Below are 18,431 nucleotides of genomic sequence, written 5' to 3' on the forward strand. Positions count from 1 at the left end.
TGAGAATATTTAGCATTCACCTAGTGATTGATATAACCATATCTTCTTTTTTTGTGCATTGTTTTTTGACTTCATCACTTTTCTTCCTTTTTCTCATCAAGTCATTTTGCCAAGGGGGCTCAATTCCTGAGCTCTTGCTCTCGCTGCTTTCTTCTTGGAAAAATGCTCTCAGTCATCGACCTGCTGTCACCTATGTAAACTCTGCCCAAGTTTCAGCTATCACTGTATGTGTTCCTGTTGCATGCCTCTTGTCACTGTAAGGCTATTTGCCACTAATCCTTGTAAACTTGAATTTTTCCAAGATTTAGTTTTGACGCTTCATATAACAGCTCATGTATCTTTTGGAAGTCATCCAAGGTGCAAATTAACACAAGGTTATTACAATAATTGTGTAATTGGAACAAAGTTCCAATTGCAATAATCCACTGGAACAAAGTAGAAAGTGTATTTGGTTCATTGGTGCTAGAATTATAATCCCAAATTTGCCTACTATTTGAACCACTAGTGCCTTAACTAATAAGCAGCATGATATTCTGAGTTTTTTAACAGATATTTTGTCTGATTCATTCTAACACAACTAATTTGGAGTCTTTGTATGGTGCCTATGATAACTTTGATACAATGGTGTATGTGTTGTTTGATAATTCTAGCTGTAATTGGAATACCCAAAAATGTAAATGTTATGCATGAGGAGGTAAAAGGCAAAGAGCACAAGGATGTTCTGGCTATATTCCACATACAGAAAGCTGATGTAAATTTGTAGGATGTTTATATGTAATTTAAGCATCTGTAGTTATGTTTTGAAAATGCCAAGCACAGAAGAGCTGCCTATCAAAAATTCATTAATTAACCTTGTGTTTAAAATGATGCAACTGTCTTTTTCTTGTTTGTGAAATTAATTGCTCTGTATGTGGAAGCCTGGAACAGATAACTTGTGAACAGTTTGGTAGCCTTGTACAAGGCTACTTATTATAAGGAGATCTTGATGCTTTTTAAAAGTATTTTTCACTCAGTTTTTGGTGTGAATGAGATGTATTATTGTCAAAGTGACAGGGCTTCATAAAGCAAAGAAAATGGTAACTGCTTAGAAGGATTCCTTTGTCAGCTTTCTGTAATAGGGACATGTCCTCAGTGACAAGTACAGTGGTGGCAAACCAGGCTTGTAAACTTCCCAAACATCAAGGAAATAGATCTCTTCAAGATTCATCTGAGCAAACTCTTGTTGATGTTACACAACTGTGATTGTAGCCAAGGATGTTATGTGTACATTGCTGCAGTTCATCAGTATTGCACTGCTGATTACACAGGAGCTCAGATGCTTTTGTGAAAACTTTTTGGAATACAAATGGTCCTATCAGTCTGGTTTAAAAACAATCCATCATTTTGCTGTGATGTAAAGAATTTTTTTTTTTTTTGCTTAAGCTGTAGTTTTGAAACTTCTCTGCCAGCCAAAAAGGTGCATCTGTCTCCACAGCTTTCTTTCCACAGTCCATCCATGGATGAGGAGGACTTGGAATGAAAACATCCTGCTCAACTCTAATTAGAAACAGAATTACAAGAATGTCAGGTGTCATTTGTACATCCAAAGTCTTAAATAACTTCCAGTTCTGTTTCCAAAGAATGCTAGAATGTGTCACAGTACAGACTGTGTGGTTTGTCCTTGTGCAGACTTCCAGGACTTGGAGAAAATCCTGAAAAGATTGAAAAAGGCTTCTATTTATTGATGTCAGTACACGTCTTCAAGGCTGTCCTTAAGCTGCACAGCATCTACTCTATCTACAGCAAAGAAAACACCCTGTTCTTTCCAAAAAGTTACCTCTCCCATACGACCAGCATAAGTACATCCCATGACTATGTTTTTTTGTCTAAAAAAAGGTGTCAGAAGTGACTGTAGGACAGCTTTGTACCTAGGACAGCTGGCAGCACCACATATAGACCTCTCCCTCTTTCTGTCTTACACTGCTGCCCTTTCCAAAACTCTCAGACAGCTCAAAAGAGAAATCCAGTAAGAGCAAGGTGTCTGCTCAGTAAGAGCTGGATTTCTCTTGACTGGTGCTGGCTAGGTAGCACTCTGTTTTGAGAAAGCAGACTTCATACCTGTGTGGCAGCACATGAAAAAGGAAAGTCTTTCTTTTCCTCTGTCTTCAGGAGGGTTCAGTTGCCTTCAGCAGCCTTGTGTGCAGGTTGCTCCTGAATGCTTTAAGGAGGGAAATGGCTGCTGGCATCTCATTTTCATAGATCCAGGAGCAGAAAAGAACCTTGACAGGAAAGCTCAAAGGAGAGCCTGCATGGTGAACTTAAAATGTCCTTGAATAAAAAGGTTGTGACAAATATGTAATGTGTTGGTGTTTAAGAAGAGCTTTGCAGGATAGTTGGATTGTTTGTCTGAGTTTCCCCATCCTTGGATTTCACACAGCAATTTGGCCAACATTTGAGTGAAGGAGTGGTAAAAGTCTTCTTTTTTTTTCCCTTTTGGCTTTAGTTTTTGCTATCTTCTGTGCTTCTCTGAAATGCTGAGGGGAGTCAGGCCAAAAAGGTGGGTACAGTGTAAAGCTGTAGGAGGTAGTGCTGTAATCTGTCAGGTGTGGATTCAGCAAGCTGATGTAGTGGAGGGCTTTTCTTTTGGTCAAAACAGCACTGACAGGTAACATTTTTTTCTTTTATGTGCTGGTATCATCTGTAGCAAGTCCCATCCTGTGATTCTCAGCATCATGTGGGCCATGGTTTTAACTAATCACGCCCCTGCCCCCAATCCTGTAGAGGACTTAGGCACTAGTTTCCTGTTCTCTCTAAGTGCCAAACTCTATAAATTGATTTAATTTTTTTTCCAACACACAGCAAGATTGATCTAGACTGTCAGGAAGTGCATCTGGGACACTCTGGATGTGTGTGCAGCAGTTATGTGACTTTCTCTTGAGTGGGCAGCTGCTGCAAGAGCCAAAATGGCCCAGAGATTGTTCCTGTGGATTCTGCTGCTGAGCTGGGCTTCTCTCAAAAGCTCTACTATAATTAATAAGAAATGTTCTTGGATGAGGTATCTGAGAGTGAAGTTAGAAAGTGAAAGGTGATGGGGATTTTTTTCCCAAGTGCTAATTGGCATTGGGTAAATTAGAAGTACAGCCCTGTTCTGATATTTCATGGGTAAAATAAAGAAGTTAAGATGCTGCTGCTGAATTCAACATTTCATTGCCCTTAGGACTCTAGACGTGGAGATTTTCCAGTGGTAAACAGCCTTCCTGAAACACAATTAGCATTAATTAACATCCATGCTGGGAGTTTAATCAGAAGCAGTAGATTAGTCCTGTTTTCTGAACCATCTTTTCTCCCCTTGGGTATGACTGTTCTTGTACAGGCTGGAAACTTGTGTTTGCAGCAAGGAGCTTGTCCTGGGGCTTAGGCGGTCCCCCAGAGCTGTCACAGGAACAGCATTCGCACATCAAAGGCTTCGTGAAGAAATAAGAACCTTTCTGGGGGAGCAGATGCTACAAGCTTTCCCTGGAACTACAGCATGAAATTTCTGTGCTATAACTGAGTGACTTCCAGCTTTCCCTGTTCCAGATTTTACTCATGTCACTCGCAATTAGAGCTTTTTGTTTCTGAGGGCCACTGAACTGGTTTCCTTGAGGAATTGCATTTCAAAGCTATGTGGTGTATGTTGAAATCATAGTAAAAGTACTTTTAAAAAAAAAAAAAATCTGATACCTAATATAAATGTGAAGGTAGGAAGTAAGAATAGCTCCCTGAGGTTTTCCTCCAAATTGTTTGAAGGGTTGCTTGTGGGTTATTTGCTCTTCAGTAGACAGTGAGTTCTGTTTACATGGTAGGACATGCTCCAGTATTGCAATAGAAGCACTAAAGAAAAGTATGAAAGTGTTGGGGGGTAAATGTTTTTAGAAAAAAAAACCATTATAAATAGATGAATGTACAAACTGAGAGTGCTCTTTCAGTGTGGAGGGATGTGATTCCTGTCCAGCAAACCTACTGTTTCTAGTTAGATTTTTGGTTTTATATACAACTGCTGATTAAGTGGCAGAATGTTTGGGGGTGTTTTGTTCAGTTACTTATTAGCTGGCTTTGTTTAAAGCTTGGGACTATCTTGGCTAAAATCAAGCTACAATCAAACATTGTATGGACTTCTGCCATTTGTGATAGAAAAAGAATCTCTTCTGGAATCTGATTGGCATTTAAATTTGTGGAATTTCGAGGGCTTTAAGCTGAGCAGCTTGTAACAGACGTGCTTAAAGGTTGTTCTGTGGAAGGTTTTTTGTTCTCCTGGTGATTGGTGGCAAAGTACTGTATCTGGTCTTAAGTTGTATGGACTGTAAATAATACATGTTGTATTTAAAAGATTGCAAGACTGTAAAGAATGTAGGTTTAATTTTTTCATCACTGTTCGTAATTTTTTCCAGAAGTTTGGTGTTAATCAGTCTAAGCCAGAATTTACAGTGGATCTCAAAGGGGCTTTGATTGACTGGGCCTCAAAGGACAAATCCAGTAAAAAGAATGTTATTGAGGTAAATTATTTTATTTAAATGCAGAATTTTATGCACTTCAATTACTGATGTATGAAATTTTCTTTAAGCTTAAAATCAAAAACTCATAAAACGGAGTTTTATCCACTTCTACCTGCTTAAATGTAGCTGTTATCTTAGTACCTGCAAGAAATGTCTATTTTTAATATGTCTGCATGGGATATGCTTTGCAATTTTAAGTAGACTGTTAATGGCTGTTCTCACTGGTAAATGTTTTTGAGTATCTGTGTATTAGCTAACAATTTTGCCAGTGAGAAGTTTGATTTGATTTAAGTGATTTTACTTTTGAACTGTAGTGTGTTTATCAGTTCTGATGATACCTGTTTTTATTTCTTTAAAGCTAAAAACCCGCCAAGGTACTGAGCTCTTAATTCAATCAGATAATGACAGCTTTATTAATGAATGGTATAAAGTTCTTAACTACACCATCAATAATCAGGTATGTATTTATATCATGAAGGTTCTATTATCACAGTAATACTATTTAGTAAACTAATTGATATAACAACTCCTGAAGTTTCATGTGCATCTTCATTTACTGATTTTCTTGAGAGCAGGCAGGAGTTTTAGGATATGGCAGTTCCTGGTGGTGGTGAGTGAAATATAATTAATAGTGGCAAAGGGAGAATATGGTCCATTGGCTTAAGATGCAGGAAGTGTGGGCTGACATCCATCTCAGAAATGAACTTACTTCTACTTCTCTGGCCAAATACTTGTGCTGTCTCAGTGACCTGAAAGGTTCTGATAGAGAGGGAATAAAAGGGGGAGGATGGCCAGGGGACAACTTAATGACATACATTCATGAGCATTTCATGCTGCTCTTCACTTACTATGGCTGCGCTGAAGTGCCAATTAAAAGTCCTGGCAAAATACTGTATTATTGCTTCTTATCTGACAGCATAATGCCAAGTATTTAATTATCAGAGAAGTGCTCAAGCATCTACTTTTGATATTGCCAAACAGGATTAACAGTTTTTTAATTCAGAAGTTGCAGGAGATCTTGCAGAAAATGTTGCTCTCTAACAAGTGTACTTCATATGTATTCTTACTTTTTTTAGTAGTTCCAGGCTTGGCTGCTGTCCATAAGCTTCAGTTTTGCTGCTTTCAGTGCCAGTCAGTGGCTTTCATTTCTCTTAGCTCTGTTAGTGCTTTTCATATATGGGTGTTTTCCACCTAAACACAGCAGGCTAATATGAATGGTTGAGTTTCTTTCTAAGCTCTCATAGTTTAGGTTCCTAATCTGCTCTCTCCTGGTATGGAAATGTCATGGCCTTAATACCAAGGCAAGGCAGTGTCACTCAGTCACTCAATGACCCCTTCTCCTGTCTGCCCTGTGTAACACAACTGAGGCCACTTCTTCCCTGCTTAAAAATGAGTGAAGATGGAAAGGCTGAGATATGCTGAGATGTGAGGTATTACCTGTTAGGTTGAGGAAAGGTGGAATAAGGAGAGTTTATCAGCATTCTGGAGGAAATGGTGATGTATACCGCTGGGAGCTGGTAGCCAAGAGACCCAAGACTACAAGGCATAAGTCAAGAAAATGCATTAGACTACCTGATAATTTGAAGCACTGAAGCTTTGGGTACAAAAATCCATCAGATCTAAAGCAAACTTTTAATTTTGGAAAGTTTATGGTAATAGTAGCTGTGATCTCTTTTCCATGGCCAAGGCACTATTGCTAGCATGACAAGACCTTCCTCAAAAGAAAGGGCAGATCAGATTCTGTTCTCTTTGCTCCCTCAGGCTGCTGTTGTGGCAATATCCTGTACAAGAGAAACAGCTGGATAGGATATGGTTATGGATAGGATATGGAACAGCTGCAAAGGATGTGGCTGCTCTTTTTTAAATACACAAATTTCCATGTTATTACTTTAGACTTGTTGCATAGTACAAACTAGATCCCAAGTGACTTTTTTCCAAAGCATTTAATAGTTTTAAAATATGCCAATCCTAAAAAGCTTTGAGGCCTCTTGAAGAGGAGCAGAGGATCCTTAATGGGGACATTATTTGGGCAGTTGAATATATTGATCTGTGATGTGTGAAAAGTCTATCCAGAGCTTTTGAAAAGGAACAGGAATGAAGGTGTTTAAAGGTAACACTGCCCCACAGGTTAAAATACAGCTTAGTCCAGGAAGTGATGCTGCTGCTCAGTGCTCTGGAGTGCACAACCCTGCCTCATTTTTAGGGTTTCTTTCCTTCTAAAAGGAGGCACTCTGCAGTCAGATTTTGGCAACTGCATAGCAGTCCAGTTCACTTCAGTTGAAGTGAAGTAAGACATACACAGTTTGGGAAGGGAATATGTTGTACTGAAATTGAGGAAGGTTGTTTCCCCATTTCCTGGTATGTCTGCAGTCATGCCCGTAGCCTGGGCTGCAGGTAAGATCAGCAGACTGGTATCTGCCTCCACACTTCAACGTGATCTATGTTTTCACTTGTCAGTGTTTAATGAGAATATGCTGAGATAGGAGGAACACTGGGAAAGAATTTTAGACACTGATACACTTATTTTTCAGAGTGTATTCAGTGTATGTTTTGACAGTACTGAGATTTTCCAACTGATAGTTCTATTTTTCTATTAAGAAAATTTTACTTACAGAGAAAATAAATTTGGTAAATACTCTAGAATTTTTTTCTACTCCATCAGTCAGGCATTTCTGTGGCAGACCATTAAATAGCTGATGTTTGTCTATTGGATTTGGAAAATAAGCCCAACCAAAAATAATTTCTGTTGTTTATTGGTTGATGTAATGAAGTGTTACCATGATAGGCTGGTTGTATTTTGTTCAGTGTCCAGTTTTATGATTAAATAGTGTTTCTCAAAGTTATTTTGCACATGAGAGTGGTGTTGTCTCTGAAGAAGTTTAACATCTAGAGTTCAGGAAAGAACAAACTGAATGTCATTATTGTGTATTGTAGAACTGTCTGCAGGAAATGTGTGTGTTAATGCTGTATTTTCTGGACTGGCAAACTGAGCACTGCATATCTTCTTAAATCCAACAGGTAATAGAGTCTGATGAAGCATTAGATGATGAGGTACCAGATTCCCCTGGAGTGGAAAAACAAGACAAAGAGAAGGAGAAAGAAAATAAAGACTCTAAGAAACTTCGTTGTGAGTTGAAAATTTTCCATTAATTTATTCTAGTAATGCCAGTTTTCATTTTCTGCATCTTCAGTGTTATGTGTAAATAGGGAAGAATTCAAAAGGACAGCTAAAAATGAAACTACTGAAGTTTGGAAACAATCTTAATATACATTATACATCTTGATGCCACTTGGTAAATTTTCTTCCAAAATTTTTATTAATGTTTTATTAATTATACTTTAAAAGAGGAAGAAGAAGAAAAGAAGTGTGAAATGTCTTTAGCTCCTGTTGTATGACACATTTAAAATAGGGGAAAATAAGCAGTGGTGAAATTGTTTTCAAGGTGTTGTCAAATGCACAGAAATAGTATCTGACTTACCAGGCAAACTGTTTTCTCTGCTTTCTTTCCAGGCTTTATATGTAATTAAAAAAAAAAAAAAAATTTCTTTCTTTCTTTCAAGATAGTTAACCTAATGAGAGGCAGGACTGGCTTTGAAACATAGCTGCATTTTTAAATTTCCACATCAATTCCATACATAAGCTATCGTTTAGTTGGTTTTGCAGGTTTTTAGTGACAGGGTTGTCTCTTGGTAGTTTGAGAAATGGATGCTATTTACAAAGAGTTCCAGAAGGTTAAGGAAAAAATTAGGGCTGCGTTGCAAATTTGAATAGGTTTTTTGTGTGTTTTGGAGCGTAATGGTTTTTTCCTTTTAATGTTGGTTCCTTGGCTAATAAATGCAGTGTTGTTTCTGTGGGTAGTAATGCTAAATGTGTTTCTCTTTTCAGCAGTGAAAGCACCCAGCAATATAGACTCCACAGATCAGAAAAAAACCAAAACGAAGCTCAAGAAGTTTCTTACACGGCGCCCTACATTACAAGCTGTCCGTGAAAAAGGCTACATTAAGGGTAAATGAACCTTTTTAACAAAGGACATAATTTGAAAAGCTGGGTTTAGTAGTTCATGTGTAAAATGGGGTTAAAATGGTCTAGTTTCAGAGTAAAATACATGTGTATAGTTGGTTTAACAAAAGTCTTGGATGTATAGTGGAACTGGTGATTGCTGTACTTCTGAGTGCTGTTACTAGCCATTAAACTGCTCGGAGGATGCCCTCTCCTTTGGCTCAGTGCTGGCCAAACTGCAGTGAAAACTGGGGGCCCAGGAGCCCGTTTGGACTTGGACTCTCTAGCTAAGAAGCACTGCATTCCACCCTTCTGAGCTGGAAATCCAGATATCTGACCCTCATTTGTGCAAACAGGGGAAAGAACAGCCCTTTGGGTACAAAGCTGAGTGCGTGTGCTCACCCATTTCACAAGGGTGTTTTAGTCCGTGTGGAACCAGACAATCATGTGCCATATCATAAGAAATGAAATATTTAGGAAAACCAGAATGAGGTTACAGGAGTCTTAACTTAAACATCTTTTTCCCATAACCTTTTTTGAATGTATACATTGTTTTAATTGTTTCATGAAGAGTGTTACTGATACTCTTGAATCAAATTTATGAAAGATTTCTTTTTGTCGCACTTGTAGAAATTTGAGAGAACAGTATTTGCACAGGTTTAAGTTAATGTGTTTGTGTAAATTATTGACTTGGTGCTCATTGTAAAACTTAATTTATTTATTTATTTGTATGCTTTAGCAGGACTTGTAGGTGGTGCTCTACTAGGGTCAAAATAGCATATGGGTAGGCAAATACCAGACCAAATCCTACTGTGATTTGCCTCACCACATACTTTTAACAGGTGTGCTTCTGTTGCATGTGGCATTTGATATATTTGTGTATCTGCAAATATAATTTACTTGTAAATGATGGAAACTTTGTTTGGAATAAGGGAGCATTATTCCCAGACTTTGACGTTTTGCTCTGCTTTACAACTTAGTATTCATGTCATGGCTCAGTGACGTAACTTCTGACATTGGCAACAGTGAACACAAAGCCAAGTTTAACTTGTACATGTGCGTGCTAATGATTGGATTTTTAATAAAGGCATTAAGGAATGAGGAGTTTGGTTTTTATTTAAAAGCATGGTGTAAGTTTTAAAAGTTGGATGTGCACTGTACAGCTTTACATTTATTGTATGAATGAAGAATACAGAAGTCTTCATTTAAAAGCCCAGTGTAAGTTTGTGGCTGCTGCAGAACAAGCTTAGTAAATGGAAAGCTTGGCAAACCCAGTATAAGCAGAAAAACTAGTGAAAAGTTCTGGAAGAAAAAATCCACTTGAAACAGCATGCACTAAGTGGAGAAGGAACTGTGTTAAAAGTTTTGTTACATGGAAAATCAAAAGTACAGACATTACTTTTAAGATGTGAAGAAAAAATACTACTACTGTATATGTTGAAATTACTAAAGTCGAAGGCAATTGTAGCAAATTACTTTGTTACATGCTACTATTTTCTTCTGCTACCTAATCTGCATTGCTTTACCTGCCACAGCTGCATGCTAGCCTGGCTTTCTGCTGCGTGGGCTTTTTCAATCCTTTGCTACTGATTCTGCTTATAAAGCTCGCTGCGTGAGTAGCTGCCACAGCACTGAGGTGGTGTGGACCACTGGCTTTATCACATCCAGCTAATAATGCCATTAAATGCCCATTTTTATACTGTAAAATTGGTTTGCTGTGCTGTTTGGGTTTCCCAAAGCACTAGTCAAGATGCAAGAGTTGTTAATCTACTTAAATTATTGAACATGAAAAATGGGCTAGATGCGGTGCATGATGCAAATGCAAGAGCAGTCTCTCTTTTGCAGATGCTCTGAAGTAAGATACACCAGATTCTGGGAAGATGGCCACTTATGTACCTAATTTAACAGAGTAAACAAACCAACAAACAACCCTTCCCTTTAAGAGTGGAATCTTTGCTTCTCTGTCTCATGACCCCATGTCACCCTCATGCATCTGAACACAAGAGGCCATCTATTATTTGGGCATCTTTGATGAAAGCCATAGAAATGGATCTATCAAAGGTTTTGGTGGTAGGAATCTGAGCAAGAAGAATTAACATGCTGCTAAAATTCACTGAGACATTGTAAGATTCTCCTCTCTGTCCAAGCTAATTCTCATTTTTGCTCCACTTTATGATGGAAAATACTCCCCCTGGATTGTGCAGTTTTGAAAATAAGATTCAGATTTACCATTGCCCATAAATATCTGTATTTAGATTCTGACCTTGCAGCCAGGTTGCTTATGCATGGTCAGACTTGCATCCGTTCAGAGCTCTGAGGTAGAAGTATATAATTTACAAATTTGTGTCAGAACTTAAAAATGTCAGAAGACTCTATGTTAAAGTAAATTAATATATAATGCAGTGTTAAACAGTGGGTGCAGTCAAAGATGACATTTTGCAGGACTTTTTTCCAAGCAATGCCAAAAGCTTTCACTCCAGTTAAAGTTCATTATCTCTTTGAATTTTTAACAAAGATTGCAATAAATGCATGTTGAGCTTGGGACAGGAATGGAGTGTAACAGGACACATTTGTATCCATAAAATTTCTTATAACATTATTGATGACATGACTCTTAAAAGTATCACCTGATGGATTAAAATTATTTCAGTAGCAAAACTTCCTTTCTTGGAGGCTGACGCTCTTCGTACAGGGAGCTTTTTCTCGCTGGGAGCTGCTGAGAACTCTTTTCAAAACTTTCCTATTTCCTCTCCAATGCTGCGACAATTGTATCCAGTAGACTTTGCCCTTTGTAGAGGTTTGTTTCAACCTGAACTAGATCTGTCACTTGTGTCCTGTTCCACTGTAAATCAGTCTCTTTACTTGGTTCCAGATCAAGTTTTTGGTTCAAATCTCACCAGCTTGTGTCAAAGAGAAAACAGCACGGTGCCAAAGTTCGTGAAGCTGTGCATTGAGCATGTTGAGGAACATGGTATGGTTGAATTTTTTGTTTACAAATCTCTCTAGCTCAACAGTCTTAATGTTGAATGTTTTAATCTTAAAATGCTGTTGGTTTATTTGGGGAAGATAATCTGAAACTTGTGTCTGGAGATAGCATTGGGTTTTCAAGAGTGAAGACCTAGGTGGGATCCAGTGTGGGGAGAGGGGAGGAAATCTTATATCTGAGAAACCGATCTGCTTCAGTATATTTCAAACTGAAGAAAAGGCAGGACAGCCTCCTGGCAGCAAGGCTCCAAGGGAAGAGGGATTTCAAGAAGTAGTAGAAGAGCTCAGCTCATCAAGTTTTGTTTTTTTTTCAGATTAAAAGTGAGACTATTGAAATGCAACTATTCATTTTTGGAAGGTTTAAGCATGCTAACAATCACTTCTATTAAAACTCCCTTGAAATGAACTTTTAGGAAAAAGTTGTGTTCCTGTTCTGTGTATGCACTGACTGCCAGAAGATCAGCCTGTTGGTTTGATGCCCTTCAGCCAGTTACATGAATTGCTATATTTTATGCAATTCTGGAGATGATCAGTGTCCACATATTGACTCCGTTTTTGTTTGCTTTGATTGAAAATATGTATTTCCTACCTAATAACTGAGAACACTTTGTTTGAATGCTACATGTGACATTCTGGGTTTTCTGCTGTAAAGCACATCTTCACATTTTTGTTGAAAATGTGTCAGTTGTGACTCCTGACTTGGCTGTAGTCTCTGCGGGGTTTCTTCCCTGTTTCTGTTGTCTTTGCCTTATCTCTTGGAAAAGATGACTGAGAGGGGATTATGGAATCTCCATAATCATCATTCAGATATTTACCAGTCCGTTAATCTGAGAACATTCCCTTGAGTATCAGGGTAAGTGTTACAGGGGAGTACATGTGAATTTTAAGACATCTTCTATGGGAAATTCATTTAGTCTGTAGTCCTCTTTGTCAATGCTTCTATCTTATGGCTTGGGAGGGGAGAAAAACTGCTTCCATTGCATTACTCCAGTTTGACAAACTGCCACCTTGTTTGTGGCAGCAGGCTTTATTCCATTTGTGATCTGAAGATTGTGAGAAAGGGGTTATTTTGCTTTGTTCCTTTTTTTCTTTTTTTTTTTTTTTTTTTTTTTTTTTTTTTTTTTTTTTTATTTTAAAGGCAGGACTGCAGTGAAAATAGTGAAGTTTTCCTTTTTTAAATACCTGAGGGGAAGCTGACAGAAATGAACAGCTTTTTCTTCCTACCTCTCCAACTCTTCTTCCTTCTACCAATTCACTTCAAATCAGTCCATTCTGTAAAAGAATGACTGTGGGGAAAAGGGATATGTCAGATGGTGCTGGTAACTGTGCTGTGTTGCATCAGACAACTCCTTGAGAAGCTACAGGGACTTGCAGGTATTCTGGCAACACTCACCCTCTCAGTGGCACTGACTCACCTGCTGCATCCAAATGGTTTTTCAGATAAATTCTTTACCTCCTAATCACTGCTGAGTAACTGCAGTAGCAACCACAGAGACACAGTTTTCTTCTTTTTGCGTGTGCAATCCTGTAAGGCAAGGGCTGCCCATTTTAGTTCTGTAGGCTGTTGGGTGGCTCTGAGTGTGCATGTGCATCATTCCTTCTCCGTGTAAACCTGGTCACTTGACAACTTTGAGATGCTCTCTATGCATGATTTGATTGGGTTTTTCTTAACCATACATTAAAAATTGAACATTGTATCCACAAAATACCTGATTATTGCATGTTGGACTCCCATATATTCTCTGCCCACCCACCAAGAGCATCTTAAAGAAGACATCTGATCTCATTTGGGAAACTTGAAGCTGTTGCCTCATTACTACTTGAATAGGAAGTTTTAGAGATTACTTTGAGCTCGATGCTGCCAAACTTCTGTCAGCAAATTAAACCCCCTCTATTTTATATGCCCTGCCCATCAAAACCAGCTAGTTTAACTTTTTATTTCTGTGTTACAAGGTGGGTTTCCTTTGCTTTTAATTTTGCTGAGTAGACCTATACATATGTAAGTTATTAAAATAGATTTATTCCTTTATTTCAGGATTAGATATTGATGGCTTATACAGAGTTAGTGGCAATCTTGCAGTGATACAGAAGCTGCGATTTGCAGTCAATCATGGTAAGCTTCCTCTAGTTATATTACAGTGGCGTATATTTTCAGATTGTTGAAGTCCATAGAAAGTTAAGGCAAAAGATTTCTCTGTAACTGTAGTATATATCAAGAGAAATGACTGTCATCCTCGAAGTAAAGTTACTTCAGAATTACAGAACTGACTGTGTAACATACATTACTTGAAAAACCTGATATTCTGGAGGTTTAGTCTCATGCGGACCACAGAGGCATTTCTAGAACAGAATTCTAATAAAAGATGGTAGTAGAATTTGAAGAAGGGGAATTATTTCAAACAAAATAACTCACCACAGCAAGCATGTTAAGCTTTCACTAGCATTAAAATTGTAAGTTAATGTGTTTTTTTTAGTGAGAGCTACTGCCTTTTAGTGGGGGGAGGGCTTAGCTCCTCTACTCTGTACTTGTCTATAAAACCTTTTCTTCTGGCAGTATCTTAGTGTAGCCTATGCAGAATCTGACCTTTCATTTCCTGATTGACAGGATCTAACAGTAAATTTTATGTTATATCAGCAGCTCCTGTTCCCTTCTGGAAATTGCCCTAGGAGTAGGGGAACTGTATGTAGTGCAGTAGGCAGAGTTTAGCCATCTCCATCTGCTGCTGCAGCTCTGTATCCCAGAATGGGATATGGAATGTGCTGAAGTAGAGCAAATCTTCACTGCTTTGAAAGCAATAAGTACAGAAGAATAGTTGAGTTAATTAAAAAAAAAAAAAAAAAGAGCTTTTTTTAGGTGAAGTATTATAATTAACTATTTATTTTTCTCTCTCAGATGAGAAGCTGGACTTGAATGACAGTAAATGGGAAGATATACATGTCATTACAGGAGCTCTAAAAATGTTCTTCAGAGAATTGCCAGAGCCGCTGTTCACTTACAACCACTTCAATGACTTTGTCAATGCAATTAGTAAGTCTGAAGAACTTGCATATGGTGCTTGGATAAGTTCTGTACAATTTTAAGAATGATTTTGGACATAAGAAGAATGTTTTGCTTGTGAACGGGGTGACTTGTCAGGAATTGCCTGTCCGTGCTGCCGGGGCCGGCCGGGAGGTGGCAGTGTCCTATCTCGGATAAGCACTGCAAACCGTGGCTTTCATTCCCAGCCTCTTAAATTTTATGCTCAAGTTTTAAACAAAAATACTGAACTTTTGTTTCTCAACCTCACCCTTTTACAGAGCAAGAACCAAGGCAGCGTGTCGCTGCTGTTAAAGATTTAATCAAACAGTTGCCAAAACCAAACCAGGACACGATGCAGGTACTCTTTAGACACCTGAAAAGGTAAGTAACAGACAGAAGGAGAGGCTTTTTGTTGCTGATCTTTCCTTAAAGATAAAGAATCCAGTTTAAAGTACCAAGGGACTGTTCTTACTGCATTTTTTTATATTGGACTTGATAAAAGCATGTATAAACTGTTTGGATATGAGCTTGCAGAGCACCAGACTTGAGACAGTATGTTGCATAGTTGTGATGTTTGCTGCCAAATCCTTTAGAGGAACTGTGAGAGGACCAAGAATGACATTTCAAAACAAAACTTTTTTCATAGAGGGGGGAATTATGGCAGCTGTATGTCCTAATAGCAAGACTACTCATTAAATAAATACTTTGAATAGCCATTTGCTTTGGGATGTGTCTTTTTCTGTCATCTTGTTGCCCTAACACTGATAAATCTCTTCTTGTGTATTGTTTTCCCTTTCAGAGTTGTAGAAAATGGAGAAAAGAACCGAATGACCTATCAAAGTATAGCAATAGTTTTTGGTCCAACCTTATTAAAACCAGAGAAAGAGACTGGCAACATAGCAGTCCACACAGTATATCAGAATCAGATTGTAGAGTTAATTCTACTGGAATTGAATTCCATCTTTGGACGCTGACATTTTTCTTGGAGCAGAAACTGGAAATGATGGGTTGGCAACAGTACTCCATCAGAAGGAAAACCTCTTTCTGTATATGATGTTTTATGTTTGTGGACCAAGCAGCAACTTGTTTTTTGCACTTTTGGGGAGGGGAGAAACAGGAGAAATGTTTGACCACTTTAATGCGAATTAAAGACAACACTTCAGATTTCTTTGAAAAGTTCAATATAAAAAGTGAATTGAAAAGTTTATCGTTTACCTTTTTAAAGTATCATTGGAAAAATTTAATATAGGTTCATACACTGGATTTCATGGAGAGTAAAATTAATAATCTCAGACTGGATAATCTGGAATTTAATCTCAAAATTCTTCCATATGATGGGGAAAAGTCCTACCATTTTTCCCAGTATGGAAAAATTCAGTGAAGTTACATCTTAAGCTTGTTAATTACAACCTACTTAGACCTGTATGACACTTTTCCAAGGGGTTTCTGCATGCTGTGACTGTCGTAGACTTGCGCTAACAGTTTGGTTTAGTTATTCAAATCTAATTCTTCCCTTGATGTCCGCTGCCCTCTGTCATTCTTTTTCTCCTGTTTTTCTGTTGTTGGGTTTTTTTTGTTTTGTTATGTCTTTTTTTTTTGGTGGGGCTTTTTTTTTTTTTTTTTTTTTCTTTTTTTGTTTGTTCTTTGGTGTTTTCTTTTACTTCTTTCTTTCTTTTTTTTCCCCCTAGCAGCCTCTCTGGAAGTTCTTTGCTGCTTCATAGAGCAGCACACTATTACACTATTTCAAACACTGAACTTGTAAGAATATCCAGCAATGGTTATTTGTCGTGGGGCATAATAGAAGTAATATTTAATAAACATGTTCATTTTTTCAGGGTATGTCCTGAACTAAGTTTTGTGTTATACTGATCTAAAGCTAAAGTCCTGCGTAAATACCGACTGTAACACTGTACTGAGTTCTTGGTATAATGCTGTGGTAGTGGAAGTTCATTCTTGATGTAAATACAGGCTGTCCTTTTCATTCTTGTATATAAGTCAGTTCCTGTATAGTTTAAGAACACTTTAGTCATACATTTCTAATCATGGGTAGATTAGCTACAGTAGCATAATGTTTCCAGTGGATGTCTGGGTTTCAGCAGGGAAACAGGTTATGGGGAGGGAGGGAGATCTAACTGTGTGCACTTTTAGATGTTAATTACATTTGCGGGCAAATAACTGTAATGCAAATGGTACTGGAGAAATACTGAGTGTGCTTGCTAAACTGTTAATGCACTACAAGAAGAGCCTTTTAGGTTATTTAATATGTACAGGATACATTAGAAAAATGTATTATGAATTCTAACATCTGCAGATAGTGAAAGTCATGTTTTGATAGATAGATGTTTGATGGAATCCACTATGCTAAATTTAAGATTTTCTTTTTACATTAATGTAGAATAATTTGTAAAATTGGTTTTGAAAGATTTTGTTACAGGGAGCATGGTCTGATGAAGATTTTTTTAAATGTATTTTTCTAGACTAACTGCTGTATCTGACATATTTGTTATGTCTAACCTGAATAAAGAAAACCAGTAGTTCTTTTAGAGTTTACCATACCCACTTCAGACAACATGAGCCTCCTTTAAACAAGATCAATGTATCTTACCCCTTAGCATGGATGGATACCACTTGTGACAAAGAGCTGTCACACTGGACTGAAATATGAATGCCTACTTTATAACCTGACAATTTTAGAAACTTCCCAGTCCCCTTCTTTAACAACTTGAATTCTAACATAAGGTTCAGAGAAGGCAGAAGTAATTTATGGGTATAAATTTGCAGTCTTTAAAACACATCCCAGCTTGGAGCCCGCTGTACAGGGAACAGTTATGTTGAGGAAGGGATTGTATCAGTAGCCTTCGATCTGCTGTGCCCCTCTCACACACAGCCCTGGCTGGCAGCAGAGGGGATGTGTGGTGACACTCTGAGCTGTAACCAGACTGATGGTACGAGAATTTCACGAGCATAGGGCTTGCATGAAAAGTTTTTGGAGATGAGCAAGAAGATTAGTAACCTTGTGGCTTTCTCAGTGTCTTCTTGTGGTAATGGTGAAGTCTTGTGGTTTGTTGCAAAGCGACTGGGTGAGGACTGTGAAAGCCCTGTCTCAGAAGTGTGTTGTCAGCCTCCCTCTGGGCTGTCACACCGAGCAGTGCTGAGCCTGTGCCCTAACCTACTAGAAAATATTGACTGAGTTGGAATCTGTGGCTGTACATTATTCAAACCTGCCTTTGGCTGTAAAGAAAGAATTCCTGCTGCTACATGAGAGGGCTTGTTCACCAGTCACCTTTTGTTGCGAGTGTTACCTTTTTCAAAGGAAGAATGCCTTTTAAAAGCAATTTGATTATGAGGATGTCACACTTTTCCTTGTATTCCCCAAAAATAAAGCATTTTGTTATTACAATACCTAGTATGGTTTTGTCCAGTGAAGTTGTCTTAATATTCCAATTTTTAGTTTGGGGAGGGGAGAGGATTCTTTTTAATTGGAGGAGGTGTAGGCAAACACTTGAGACATTTAGGAAAAGGAGGAAGTCCAAGCTGATGGTACATTTGTTGTGACCAGCATGAAACTGTGTATGTCACCACACTGGGTTTCTTCACTGCTTGAAAGATCTTGTCTTGTCCCTGCAGCTAGCTTTCTTTTAAATAATCAAAATGAGGGATCTGCACAAACACACCAGGGTCATCTGATACACTATATGTGTCAGATGAAACATAGATAATTTTTTATATTCCTCAGTTCAGACTCTATATCAGATTTGGTTCTGGTTTAAAATCAATTTAAAGCATGAATATAAATTTTCTGGGACCATAACCACTCAAAGGATTCTGGAGGTCCAACATTATATACTGGTGCCAGCTGAGATTTTTGTTCCAGCACTAGAGCTGTGTTCAGCTACACAGCAGTAGTACCAAG

At 38.1% G+C, this 18,431-nt stretch overlaps 1 protein-coding gene across 5 annotated transcripts in view; it reads left to right on the forward strand.

The window, feature by feature from the left end:
• Nucleotides 1–17,918, forward strand: part of ARHGAP12 (Rho GTPase activating protein 12) — a 74,900-nt gene extending 56,982 nt beyond the window's left edge. For 3 of the 5 annotated variants that reach the window (XM_053986452.1, XM_053986437.1, XM_053986443.1), the window contains 9 exons: nt 4,410–4,514; nt 4,873–4,971; nt 7,533–7,641; nt 8,401–8,520; nt 11,387–11,485; nt 13,535–13,612; nt 14,393–14,527; nt 14,797–14,899; nt 15,318–17,918. In XM_053986452.1, coding sequence (XP_053842427.1) covers nt 4,410–4,514; nt 4,873–4,971; nt 7,533–7,641; nt 8,401–8,520; nt 11,387–11,485; nt 13,535–13,612; nt 14,393–14,527; nt 14,797–14,899; nt 15,318–15,492 — 1,023 coding nt within the window. In that variant the 3' untranslated portion in view covers nt 15,493–17,918. The remainder of the gene's footprint in view (nt 1–4,409; nt 4,515–4,872; nt 4,972–7,532; nt 7,642–8,400; nt 8,521–11,386; nt 11,486–13,534; nt 13,613–14,392; nt 14,528–14,796; nt 14,900–15,317) is intronic. The other 2 variants (XM_053986459.1, XM_053986431.1) reach the window with 2 other exon arrangements.
• The last annotated feature ends 513 nt before the right edge of the window (nt 17,919–18,431 follow it).

This window comes from Vidua macroura, chromosome 1, assembly GCF_024509145.1.
Source record: "Vidua macroura isolate BioBank_ID:100142 chromosome 1, ASM2450914v1, whole genome shotgun sequence".
In the NCBI taxonomy this organism is placed as follows: Eukaryota; Metazoa; Chordata; class Aves; order Passeriformes; family Viduidae; genus Vidua; species Vidua macroura.